At 50.6% G+C, this 13150-nt stretch overlaps 1 protein-coding gene across 3 annotated transcripts in view; it reads left to right on the forward strand.

Annotated features, from left to right (window-relative positions):
• Positions 1 to 6044, forward strand: part of CYP4F22 (cytochrome P450 family 4 subfamily F member 22) — a 29442-nt gene extending 23398 nt beyond the window's left edge. For 2 of the 3 annotated variants that reach the window (XM_073802984.1, XM_019951225.3), the window contains exons 10-13: positions 1544 to 1677; positions 2615 to 2679; positions 3344 to 3426; positions 3786 to 6043. In XM_073802984.1, the coding sequence (XP_073659085.1) occupies positions 1544 to 1677; positions 2615 to 2679; positions 3344 to 3426; positions 3786 to 3981 (478 nt within the window). In that variant the 3' untranslated portion in view covers positions 3982 to 6043. Of the gene's footprint in view, positions 1 to 1543; positions 1678 to 2614; positions 2680 to 3343; positions 3427 to 3785 lie in introns of all 3 variants that reach the window. The other variant, XM_019951226.3, reaches the window with a different exon arrangement.
• The last annotated feature ends 7106 nt before the right edge of the window (positions 6045 to 13150 follow it).

The raw sequence follows: 13150 nt of genomic DNA on the forward strand, positions 1-13150 counted from the left end.
GAGTGTCTTAGTCAGCAATGGTTGCAATAATGCTGCCTAACAAACAGCCCCCTAAGTTCAGTGGTTTGCAGCAAGCATTTATTTATTGCTCTTGTCTGCACATATTTCTTGCTCTTGTCTGCATATTACTCTTGTTACTCGGGGCTGCACTGAGTTGAGTGGAGATGCTTCCAAGCTTAGGTTTGGGTTCAGGTTTTTTCCACGTCTCCTCATTTTTCATGGACCAGCAGCCACACTGGGCATGTTATCCTCAAGACAGACTCCAGAAGCACAAAGAACCACACAACTTAAAATCTCTGCTTGCATTGTAACATTCCATTAGCTAAAGCAAGTCATCTAGGGCTTCCCTGGTGGCGCAGTGGTTGAGAGTCTGCCTGCCGATGCAGGGGACACGGGTTCGTGCCCCGGTCCGGGAGGATACCACATGCCGCAGAGCGGCTGGGCCCGTGAGCCATGGCCGCTGAGCCTTTGCGTCCGGAGCCTGTGCTCCGCAACGGGAGAGGCCACAACAGTGAGAGGCCCGCATACCGCAAAAAAAAAAAAGCAAGTCATCGGGCCAATCCCACCATGAATGGGGTGGGACATATGCTCCAGCCATCCGAGCAGAAGATACTCAGAATCACATGGCAAAGGGCATAGTGTAAAATTCCAATGTGGGGGGAAGTGTAAGAATCAGGAATAATAATCCGATTTACTTCAGACGTGTGCTGTGTGGAGCTGATTCTGGGTGATGCAAAGAAAACACAGCATTGAACAGTGAGAAAGTTCCTTTTGGTTCATTGTCAGCCATTTGGATTATGACCTCAGGGAGACACTTTCAGTTGGTACCATTGTGTCTTTAACACCTTGCTAATCCTTGCTAATCTGCCTTTTTAACAAAGGGAGAAGGTACCTCAGGTTCTGAGAATTGGGCAGGAGGTGGTATCTAGCCAGAATTTAACACCTGTCTTCTGTTTTCCCAGTGGTGTTTATATTTATGGATACCTTTATGCCAGGCATGCCATTTGCCCTTTATGGTAGCAACAGAGAGTTTCTATGAAAGATAACCTGTTAGTGTAAAGAAAACAATCTAGATCATTAACCAAGGGTTATAATTAATCCAGTTTTTTTTGCCCTGAATTCCAAAGGAAAAAAAAACTAATGTACTGTAAGAAGAGGATGTATGGGTTTATAAATACTGAAATTGATCTATACAGGCTGGTAAATCGCTGCTACCCCAGGTCCCCCTGGCTGTCCTGGCACCTCCCCAGGGATGCCCCCTGACCTCCACATAATTCATCAGTTAAAGGGTTAATGCTGGGCTCACAGACGTCCGGCTAGTGCTGCTGTGATTGGTCAGGGGTCAGATATTTTACTTGCTGAGGGTTAGAGGTGTGTGCAGGGCACAACTGCAAATGCCTGAAGTTGGGGCAAGTCTGAGATCCTGGACTGGTTTCCTGCAGCTGCTCCTAATTGCCTGTGCACATGTGTGTGTATATGTGTCTGGGGAAGGGAGTGGCACCATGGCCTGGACCCTAGTTACCCACTGTTCCACATTCCCCAGGGATGACCTAACCCAGCTATCCTTCACCACCCTGTGCATCAAGGAGAGTCTCCGCCAGTTCCCACCTGTGACCCTGATCTCCCGCCGCTGCACGGAGGACATTAAGCTCCCAGATGGGCGCATCATCCCCAAAGGTGCCCTCTATGTGCTCCCTGCTGCCTGCCTGCTCTGTTGCCTATGGGGTCCTGGCCATGCCTGCCCCAGGTGCATGGTCCCTGTAGGCAGTTTATAGCCTGTTGCTTCTGGGGTGATGGGGGAGACTCAGTTGTGTGTGCTGGGGAGATAGAGGTTGGTGAGTCCAAGCAGAAAGGAAGGAGTGGGTGTGGCAGGGTGGGTCCTGTGAGGGTGCAGGTAGGGAAGGGTTGATTTCATTCCATTGCCAGATACTCCCTGGAGACCGGGCCCTGTCCTGGGTGGTGCTGGGCATCTAGAGAAGCCTCATCCCCAGGCCCAAGCTTTGAGTACCACCCAGACTGGGGAAGATACATCAGGGCACAGACATTCCCAGACACATGGGGTGAGGAATGGGCTAAGGGGAGGGACAGAGGCTGGAGCAGCCCCCAATAAGGAGCGATGGCTGTATCTGGGGGTGGAATGCAGGGAGATAGGTGTATCTGGGAGGGAATGCAGGGAGGGCTGCCTGGAAGAGGTAACGTGAGAGGTGAGGCTTGCGGGTTGGAAATGAGAGCATGTTTATGGAGCAGAGCCTCAGGGTGCAGACAGTGAAAGGCCTTGAATGCCAGGTTGAGGCACTTGAACTTGATCCTCAGGGCAGTAGGGAGCCATGGGAGGTATTTGAGCTGAGGAGGAGCAATGTCAGATATATGAGTGAGAAAGATCCCTGTGTGGCCAGGATGGCAGCTAGAAAGATGGTGATGGGAACCTCTTATGGAGAAGCAGGGGGAGTGGATGGGGCAGCAGAATGTTTAAGGAAAGAATGGGAAGGAAAGGGTGGCAGATGGCTTGTGGGAATAGCATGGCTCCAGGGAGAGCCAGGGAGGCGTAGGTCTCCAGAGGAGGTCCTGGTTTCCCTCGGTTCCACCGACCCAATGACCCCACCCCTCCCCACAGGAATCATCTGCCTAGTCAGCATCTATGGGACTCACCATAACCCTACAGTGTGGCCTGACTCCAAGGTGAGCTCCTGCCCCAACCCTCTCTTCTCTCAGCTTCTTTCTTCTCAGAAGGGGCAGTCCTTGGTCAGCAAGGCCTCCCCTCCCCTCCCCTCCTCCCCAGGGAGCCAGATGGCAGGGCTGGGTGTAGGGCTTGAGTCCTCCTCCCATTTATTCACCCATTCACTCTTAATTCATTACATCAGCAAATCTTTATGGAGCATCTCCCGTGTGTCAGACCCAGTGCTGGGCACTGAGGCCAGAGGAAGATACTGTCTTTGCTCTCACGGAGCTCACAGTGAAGTGCAGAGGAATAAAATAAGCTGATAAACAAGATCATTTTGGATATTGATAAATGCGCAAAGGAAACAAAACTGGAGTGGGTCGGGGGGTGGGGGAGAGAACTTTAGCTCACACGGTGAGGAAAGGCCTTACCAAAGAAGAGATGTTTGAGCTGAAACTGAAAACATTCACACTGAAAAGTGAGGAGCAGGGAAAAGTGTGTTCCACATGAAGGAAACAGCAAGTGCGAAGGCCCTGTGGTGGGAATGGGAAGGAGACAGGTGGGGCTGGCTTGTAATGAGGTTCTCTCTGTCCTGCTGGTCTGGTCCCCAGAGGCTGAGGGCGGGAACCAGGTTGGGATGGCTGAACCAGCCCTCAGGCTCACCCCCAGTCTGCTCTTGCCTAGGTGTACAACCCCTATCGCTTTGACCCGGACAACCCACAGCAGCGCTCCCCGCTGGCTTACATGCCCTTCTCTGCAGGACCCAGGTAACTTATATTTTCCCCAGTCCAGGTGAAGCGTAGGAGGAACATCGAGGTCAGTGGAAGATCAGGGATGCACCCATCAGGAGCAGAAACCACGTCCACTCGGGTGTCCCCGCCAATCCGGTACCCTTTTTGTGCCCTCAATACACCAGGAAGCCCCCAAATCAGACTCTGCTGTATCATCCATGGGTACCAACTATCTACTGTATGCCAGGCCCTGAGTTCTGGGCTCACATGCTCCTAATGGCTCTATGATGCCTTTGTCTGGAAGTTGAGGTTCAGAGGGGGAGGTCATTTACCACATCCCAGGGACCCCGCACACACAGAGGCTGGGCCTGAGCTCCCTGTTCCCTGTCCTTCAGGAACTGCATCGGACAGAGCTTCGCCATGGCTGAGATGCGCGTGGCCGTGGCGCTGACGCTGCTGCGCTTCCGCCTGAGCGTGGACCGAACGCGTAAGGTGCGGCGGAAGCCCGAGCTCATTCTGCGCACAGAGGATGGCATCTGGCTCAAGGTGGAGCCGCTGCCTCCGCGGGCCTGCGGGTCGGCGCGCCCCTGAGGATCCCCGGGGGCCCAAGCCCCGCCCAGAGAGGCCCAGGTTCCGCCCCCGAGGGCCCAGGCCCCGCCCTCAAGATCCTGAGGGCATAGACCACGCCCGTCGAAGTGCAGGCTCATTAAGCAGCCTGGTGGCGCAGGTCACACCCACTTAAGGCAAGGCTCCGCCCCTGGAGGGTCTGATCCCGCCCCCTGAGGTCCAGGTCCCGACCGCTGAATGCCAGTTTCTGCCCTCTTGTTTCAAGGACCAGGATTGGCCACTCCCCTCGGGTTTAGGCCCCGCCCCAGCATCCTTCGGATTCAGGCCTTCAGGCTCCGCCCATTGAGCCTTCCAAGGACCTAAGACCTGACACCTAAGGCCTCCGGGATACAAGCCCAGTCTACTTCAGATCCCGGCTGGCTTTTAAACTGAGGATTTGAGAACTGGAGCCTGAGATCAGAACCTTGAACCGAACATCACCTTCTTGAGGCCCCCAGCTCATGTGGATGAACTCCTCAGGAATTGGGTTGCATCCCAGGGCCCACGCTGTTTGTTGTTGATTTGTAAACCCAGACTCTCCCTTTCAAGCTCCTTCCTTCCTCCCTTGCTCAAAGGCCCTTTGCTGAGTGTCCTGATTTTTGCAGAATAAAAGCAAGGGATGCAGACATCCCCCATCATCCATCCCCTAGCCAGGTCAGATCCTTACACCTGGATTCCAGCAAGGAAATGAGGGGTCCTGGACAGTTGGGAAGCTGTGGGCTAGGAGGCTGGGAAGCCATTTGTCTTCGGACATAAACTCAGACTTTTGGGGACAGTTTGTGCATTCATTTATTTCAACATACTGCATAGTAAGTGTCTGCTGGCACTGGGCCAGGAGCACAACACCAGGCAAATTTCTGCCCTCAGGAGGTTGGGGGGGGCATATGTTGGACAAATAATTCCATGGGTAAAATTATTTGCGACCTGTGACAAGAGAGGCCTTGGTGCTGCACAAGCATAATGGGGGTGGAGGGTGGCTCAAGGAAAACTACTCTGATGCTGAAGTTGGAGTAAAAGTTGAGTGGTGACAAGAGAGAAAAGAGCATTCCAGGCAGCAGGAACAGCATCTGCAAATGTCCTGAGGTGGGAGAGAGTGTGGTATGCTTGTGGAACTCACAAGGGGCCAGGGTGGCTGGATCTGGGCAGTGGGGGCAGAGTGGAGGAATGGTGCGCAGGGCCCAACAGCACAAGAACTGTGGGCCGCATCACAGTTCAGGCTTTATGCAGAGGGTAATAGGGAGCTATAGAGTGTGTGTGTGAGCAGGGGCAGGGGAGGTTATGGTCAGATCTGGGCTGTCAGGGAGGTGGCTGGGAAAGGGTGTACAGGGGGCTGGAAACTCAGGGAAGAGAGAGGCTGAGTTTGTGGGGAGAGGAGGGGTGACTATCTAGCTGTGAGAGCTGAGGGGAGAGAGGAGGTAAGGGTGATTGCCAAGTCTTTGACTGGGGGAGTAGTGCCTGATATGGTGCTATAGAAGGTGGGCCAATGACAATAATCATATAATAATCATATTAATTCATCAAGTATTTTTTGAGCATCTGCTGTGAGCCAGGCAGTGTTTGAATCCTTGCGTCCTTGACATTCTAGAGGGGGAAACAGATGACAAGTGATAAATAAGCAAATAAATAAGTTCACACAGCCTTGGAGGTCATTGAAAGGATTTTGAGTTTTATTGTGACAGAAGTGGGGAGCCATGGAGGGTTCTGAGCAAAGGAGGGACAAGATTTGTCTTACAGTCTTGGGTTGCTACATTGAATAGAGACTGTGGCAAGGATGGGATGAGGGAGATCAGATTGGTGGGGGGGTGATGTGAGATGATGGTGCCTCTACCCAAGCTGGGAGCTGTAGAGGTGCAAAGGGGTGGTTGGATTATGATGAGAAATGATTGTTTCATGAAGGTAGTGCTGGCAGGTCTGCAGATGGTTGGAATGTGGGGTTTGGGAGGATGGGAGGACCCCATGTTTGGGTCTGAGCACCTGGAAAGATGGAAACACTATCAGTTGAGATGGAGAATCCCAAATGGAATAAGTGGTGTTTTTTTTTTTTTTTTGGTGAGTGGGGGGAGTGAGGTGGGGGTGAGATCAGCCTGTTAGTTTGAGCCAGGAGGAGCTGGAGATGTCAGGCTGGCGGGTGGATAGATGGGTCCTGAACTTGGGAGAGAGTTCAGGGCTGGTGATGTACATCTGGGGAGGCTCAGTGTTTACATGTTATTTTAAAAGCCTCAGGACTGGGTGAGATCATCTGGGGTGTGTGTGTGTGTGTGTGTGTGTGTGTGTGTGTGTGTGTGTGTGTGTGTGTGTGTGTATACAGAGGAGGGGTTTAAGGACCAAGCCCCAGGGGTCTCCAGAGTTAATAATGAGATATGAATCGATTGAATGCTTCCTGTGTGCCCTTCCCAGATATTCTCATTTAATTCTCAAGGGAACTCTTATCATGAAATGTGTACTGTCACTATCTCATTTAACAGAGGGGGAAACTGAGTTCCCCACAGTGAAATGACTCACCTAAGGTCCTACAGCGATATCCTTGGGACCTCAGAGGGGGCCCTGAGTTCTTTCCTACCCCATCTCTCGGGCTCCTCGTCCTGGCTGGGTCCCTAGCCCCTCTTTGCCCAGAAGAGGGTGTCCGCAGGGATGGGGTAGGGTTGGGGGGGCGTGGAGGAGATAAGGCAAACCTAGGATGCCGATCCTGGGGCGCCCCCAGGTGGCGCGTGGTGGGATCGTCGGCCGGAATCCCCTGTCCGAAGCTGCTCGCGGACTGAGTGGGAAACGTGCGATCCCTGGCCTTACAGGAGTCACCCGGCTCTTGCCGATGCTGCCTCTTCCACATCTTCGTCCGGACTCAGGGTCTCCAAGCGCGCATCATTCCCTAAACATTGTACCGGCCTCTCCCCACCCCACCTTCCCTTGCAACTCCATCAGACACCAGCAAAAATAACTTTGCCTTGGGAGGCGACACATGTGGGTTCAAACCCCGGCTCTGCACCTTATTAGCCGTGGGCTCGGCACGTGACTGCTCCTCTCTGCACCTCCGTTCTCCCCTGTCATGTGGATTTTACAGGATCATCATGCTTGTAATGTAGATCGACTTTCCGCTAAAGGCTGTGATGGTGAATGAAAGAGACAGGGAGGAAGGGAGGAGGGCCCGGGAACTACAGGCTCTAAGGCATCTGGTCTCCACTAGTTCGGCGTGTGTGTGTGAGCGTGTGTGCACGCTCAGTCTTGTGTGACTTGGTATGTTGGGGCGCATTTGGGTGAATATGTGAGCATGCATGTGTGTGCAAGTATGTGAGTGTGTGTATGTAAGAGTCAAAATGTGTGTGATTGTGTGAGTACATGTGTGCTGTGTGTGAGATTGTGTGTGCATGCATCAGTGTGTGCATATGTGTGTGGCTGTGTGTGGATGGGTGTGTTGGGAAGAGAGGAGAGGAGACTCTCACTCACCAAATGACTGTCACTGTCCACATCAGGCTGTGTTCATCGCAGGAGCTGCTGTCCAAACCTCCCTCCCTTCTGCTTGCAGCAGGCAGGACATTCTGGAGAAATAATGCCCTTGGAAGCAGCCCTGATGGAGGACTGGTGGGTGCATGTTCTCTGCTATCTCCCAGAGGGACTGAGCCCCAGGTGCCCGCGGTGGGAACTTCCTTGATAAAACACCTTTTACCTGCTGCCTTCCCTTTTCTGTCTCATTTCCCCACTATCTTACTAGCATTTCCTGGAATCACCTCCCAAGGAAACAATTTACAGTTGATTTCTTTTCTCAGGGACACCTCCAAATAAAGTATTATCACTCGAATCCTTGCATCAGAGTTTACTTCCAGGGAACACAAACTAAGACACATACATGGGTTCACTTCTCTAATTCCTATAGACCTAGTCTTATGCCCTTTTTACCAAGAAGGAGATGAGGCTCAGAGAGGGCTAGTTGCTTGCCCAAGGTCACACAGCTGGAGAGTGGGCAAAGGTGGGCTTTGACTGGGCTTTCTGACCCCAAACCCAGTGCTTTCTCCCCTCCTGGGAGCCTTCTCCTTGCTAAGGGCTGTGGGAATGAACGGGGTGGGGCCTGTAAACAGCCAGTAAGGTCCCTGATGTGTGCACCAGAGGGACCCGAAGCTCATGCCTGGTGCCCATGTCCTCATTCTGTCATAAAATAAGAGAAATAATGGCAAACACCAGGCGTGGTGCTGACCTTGTGTCAGGGAATGTTGTTGTAAGCACTTTATTATTTATCTCCTCTCTCTCTCTCTCTCTCTCCAAATATTACCTGGGAAAAAGTTCCACTCGGTTTCTGCTCCCCAACCCCCAGCCCAGCAGTTTGGTGTGATGTCTTTTTAGTTTTAAAAAATTGTGTATACGAGCATTTTCAATGTATGTACAAACATTATGCGCACATAACTATTTTTTGAGGACTCCAAATATATTGGGAAATATATCTGTTTGTGAACTTTTATTGTATAATGAACTCCCAGAAAGTTTAGTAGTTTAAAATGACCAACTTTAGTTTGCTTACAAACTTATAATTTGGATAGGGCTCCACTGGAGCAGCTGAAGATCCACTTCCAAGATAGCAATTTGGTAATGGCTATTGGCTGGGGGCCTCAGTTCCTCTCAGCGTAGTGCCTCTCCAGTGGGGTGGCTTGGGTTTCCTCTTAACATGGCAGCTGGGTCCAAGAGGGTGTATTCCAAGAGGACTTGAAGGAAGCTGCAAGGCTTCTTATGATCTAGACTCCCAAGTCCCCAAAGTCACTGAGGACAGATCAGGTTCAAGGAGAGGGGAATTAGGCTTTACCTCTGTATCAGTCTGGCTTCTTCAGAGAAACAGAATGAACAGCATCTATCATCTATCTATCTATCTATATCTATTTACATCTATCATCTATCCATCCTCTGTTTATACATATATATTTATCTTAAGATCTCTCTATGATATAAATCTTATCTGTAAATTTATGTCTTGAGATTTATATATTTATCTTAAGATATATAATACAGATATTTATTTTAAGGATTGGCTCATGCAATTCTGGGAGGGCTGTCAAGTCTGAAATCTGTAGGACAGCTTGAAACTCAGGCAGGAGTTCATGCTGCAGTCTTGAGGCAGAATTTCTTCTCTGGGAGACCTCAATTTTTGCTCTTAAGGCCTTCAAACTGATTGCATTAGGCCAATTTACATTTAAGTAAAGGAGTATAATTTACTCCTTTACTTAAAATCAACTGACTGTAGATGTTAACTATATCTACAAAACACTTTCTCAGCAACACCTAGGTAAGTGTTTAACTAAATAACTGGGTACTATAGTCTAGCCTAGTTGACAAACAAAAAAAATAATCATCACAATCTCTTAAGGAGAGGGGCAGCAAACAGTTTGCTGCTATCTTTAATCTACCACTTGGGGAGGAGAGGGGGACAAATGGTCTTTTTTCTCACTGTTGTGGGCTCTCCCGTTGCCGAACACGGGCTCCGGACGCGCAGGCTCAGCGGCCATGGCTCACGGGCCCAGCCGCTCCGCGGCATGTGGGATCTTCCCGGACCAGGGCACGAACCCGTGTCCCCTGCATCGGCAGGCGGACTCTCAACCACTGTGCCACCAGGGAAGCCCTAAATGGTCTTTTTTTTATAGCAGTATACTTCCCAATGGTCCGTTCTCCAAGCCTCCCTACTGTGGCTTGGGGTGGTCCTTGGTGGTCAGGCTAGTTTTTGTGAACAATCATCACCCAATAAACAGAGGGGGGCAGAGGAGTATGAAGATGAGGAGGAGGAAGGGGAGGAAGGAGACTATTAATGATTACATTGCCTACAATAATACACCCTAGTGGTTTTTCCTAGCTGTGTGTGTCCTCTGTACTTTTCCTAAGTTTCCTCCAGGCTTTCTGGCTCCCAAACCAGTTTGTTTGATCTGCCACCTGGGCCAGGAATCTGGCAACTCTGCCAGCTGTTCCTGCCTTCAATGTGGCCTCAGGGGCCTGTCTGTTGTTGATCTCAAACCTGCTTTGGGGCTGAGAGTTGGGTCAGATTTCATCAGCCACTATGGGTCTCCAGTATGGCTGGTTCCTGCTGCCCCCACCAGCCCTGATTATCTCAGCACATTTAAGGACAGAAGTAAGAATGAACGTGTTTAAGAACGAACATGTGTGCCCCACTCTGTGCTGGGTCTTTACAGTCCTGGCATGGCTTCAGGGGACAGTCTTTATTGATGACCTACTTTTCCCTGTCATTCAGGTTTCTGCTCAAAGGTAACCTCCTCAGGGAGGGCCTCCCAGATTGCCCCGTCCAGAGCAGCCTCCTTGGTCACTTTCTAGCATGTCTCACTCTGTTAATTTCCTTCATTACTACCACCATCTGACTTGGTCTTATTTCCTTTTGGCTTCCCTCATCAGACATGAGCACAACAATCCAGAGACCTTGTCTATCTTGTTTATCCCATGTCCTGAGTTCTAGCAGTGTGCCTGGTACAGAGTAGTTGGTCAAGCACAGTTTTGTTGCTGAGGAATGAACTACCTGGGTGGTATAAATCCACTTCTCCATTTACAGAGGAGGACATGAGGCTTAGAGAGGGCAATTGACTTGCCCAAGGTCACATAGCTAGTGAGTGGCAGCACTTGGATTTGAACTCAGTTCTGCTGAATCCAGAACTTGTTCCTTCCCAACAGCCGAGGAAGGAAAGGTGAAACTCCAGCCATCAGGCAGCCTGCATGCTTCTTCCAGAGAGACTCCAGGCTGACTCCTGGGAGGTGTGTCTTTACGGTGACACCAAATAAGAACTGCTCATCTGTTTTGTGTGCCAGCTATGTGCCCCTCACTGTGCCAAATCCTTATTTCTTTTTAAAATTGTGCTTTAGTGATAGAAGTTATAGCAGCTCAGTGTGGATGAAAAATGCATTAGAGACTCCAATTCTACTTCCTCCAATTCCACTGTGTTGTGTGGATTCTACTGGATTTTTTCAATGCATATACAAACATGTGCACGCATACACGTTTACAAGTTTTGTTTATAATTGAACCTCTACTCACATACCATTTTGAAAGGTACTTTCCCCTACTCTCTCTGCCTGTGTCTGGTAAGACTCTTGCAACTGTCTGTGAGGTTATTTATTTATTCTTTTGGCCATGTTGCATGGCATGCAGGATCTTAGTTCCCCAACCAGGGATTGAACCTGTGCCCCCTGCTGTGGGAGTATGGACTCTTAATCACTGGACCGCCAGGGAAGCCCCGATGTGAGGTTTTATCAGCCCATTTTATGGATGTGAAGAGTGAGGTTCAGAGGGGTGGTGGGCTGTGCCCAAGTCTGGTGACTCACAGTGACTGCCCCCGCCAGGCTGGCACAGCTTTGCCCACTGCCTGGCTGTGGATGGCGGTAGAACAACCCCTGGAGAAGGGGCAGGGGGTGAGAGGCTTCCCTCCTTCCAACACTGGCTGGGGGACATTCCATAAGCCAGGCTTGTGTGATTTGGCATTTGAGATGTTCCTTGTTTGATGAGAAACCATTGGGGACAGTCCAGCCTCCTCAGGCACAGAACAGAGTGTCCCCACCTGAGGCTTCCCGCCCCCCATGCTGTCTCCCTTTACCCTTCTACCATCTGATCCAGAAAGCTGGGAGACCCGGGTGATGGATCCTGCCCTCCGGTGGCCCCAGAGGCCTGCTGGGTTTTGAGTTCTTGGCCATGATGAAGGAATCTTCAACACCTGCTTCTGGATTAAATGTTGGACCAAATTTTGTCACCTTAGCTGTTTCTCCCAAGGACTCAGCAACTGCAGACACAGTGTGGGTGTTGAAAGAACAAGGACAGGCTTGCTTGTGTCTACTTCTGGGCACTTCACCCCGTGACCATGGGGCCCTTTCAACCACACAGTCCACTCTCCCTCTTCAGTTGGGTCCCTCTCAAAGGTCACCTCCTCCTGGAAGCCCTCATGTCCCTATCACTGTCTGGTACATTCTTGATCATTTATCTGATCATTGCCCTTCTCCCCCTTAGAGGAGCCCCTTGACAGAAGAGAGGATGTCTGCTGTGCTTACTGCTTCATTCTAGCATCTAGAATTGTGCCTGGAACATAGTAGATGCTCAATAAACACATAGCCACAGAGACCTGGCAAGTACAGATTTTTCTCCTCATTTTACAAATGAAAAGACTGAGGGAACAGACAGGGTAAATTTTCCTAAGATACCTTGCAGAGCCTGACTCAGGTCTCTTAAAGCAGTGACTCTCAAACTTTAACAAGCACAGGAATCTCTGGGATCTGGTTAAAACATAAATTCTGATTCGGTAGGTATAATCCTGCGGCAATGATCTGTCACTTTGTAATGAACAGACCCCAAAACTCAGTGACTTAAAACAGTGACTATTTTTTCTTATGATTCTGCATGTCGACTGAGCTCAGATGGATGGTTCTTTTGTACCATGTGATGTCACCCAGGGCTGTGGTCATCTGGAGGCTCAGCTGTGCTGGACCATCCAGGTGGCTCCCTCACGTGGGTGGCAATTGACACTAGCTGTTGGCTGAGAGATCAGCTGGGGCTGTTGGTCAGAGCTTTTTCATGGGGCTTGGGCTTCCTTATCGCATGGCGACTGGGTTCTAAGGGGGAGTGTTTGAAGAGCAAATGTAAACTTAAGCCACCAGGTCCTCCTCGAGGCCCATAACTAGCATGGCACCGCCTGACCACACAATGTTAGTTAAGCAGTAACAGGCCAGTCGAGATTCAAGGAGAAGAGAAATAAGCTCCTCCTCTTATTGGGGACAAGGGCAGAAAATTGCAGCCATCCCCTTTGCGGGTTGGAGCCCCCAGTTCTGCATCTCCTAGATGCTGCTGGTAAAGCCAATGCTGCTGGTCTGAGGACCACATTTTGAGGGGCTGGTTCTTAGCGTTCATGGCTATAAAGGTCCCTTTCTTCCCTAAACACGTAATGAGCACCCATCCTATGCCAGGATTCACTTTCACTAGTGCTGTCTTGTTGAATTACTTCTCCGTGTGGCTGGAGGGAGTTATTGCACCTCTCTGGACCTCCGTTTCTTCTTCTTTCCCTCTGCTTCTCCCGACCTCTATCTGGCTAGCCCTGCTGCCTCTCACCTACCTAGCCCCGCCCCTGGCTCTTCTCTGGATGGACCTGTCAGCAGGTGGATCCAACTCAGCAGAGGAGGGAAAGAATCTCGGGCAGCG

Source organism: Tursiops truncatus, chromosome 3 (genome assembly GCF_011762595.2).
Source record: "Tursiops truncatus isolate mTurTru1 chromosome 3, mTurTru1.mat.Y, whole genome shotgun sequence".
In the NCBI taxonomy this organism is placed as follows: domain Eukaryota; kingdom Metazoa; phylum Chordata; class Mammalia; order Artiodactyla; family Delphinidae; genus Tursiops; species Tursiops truncatus.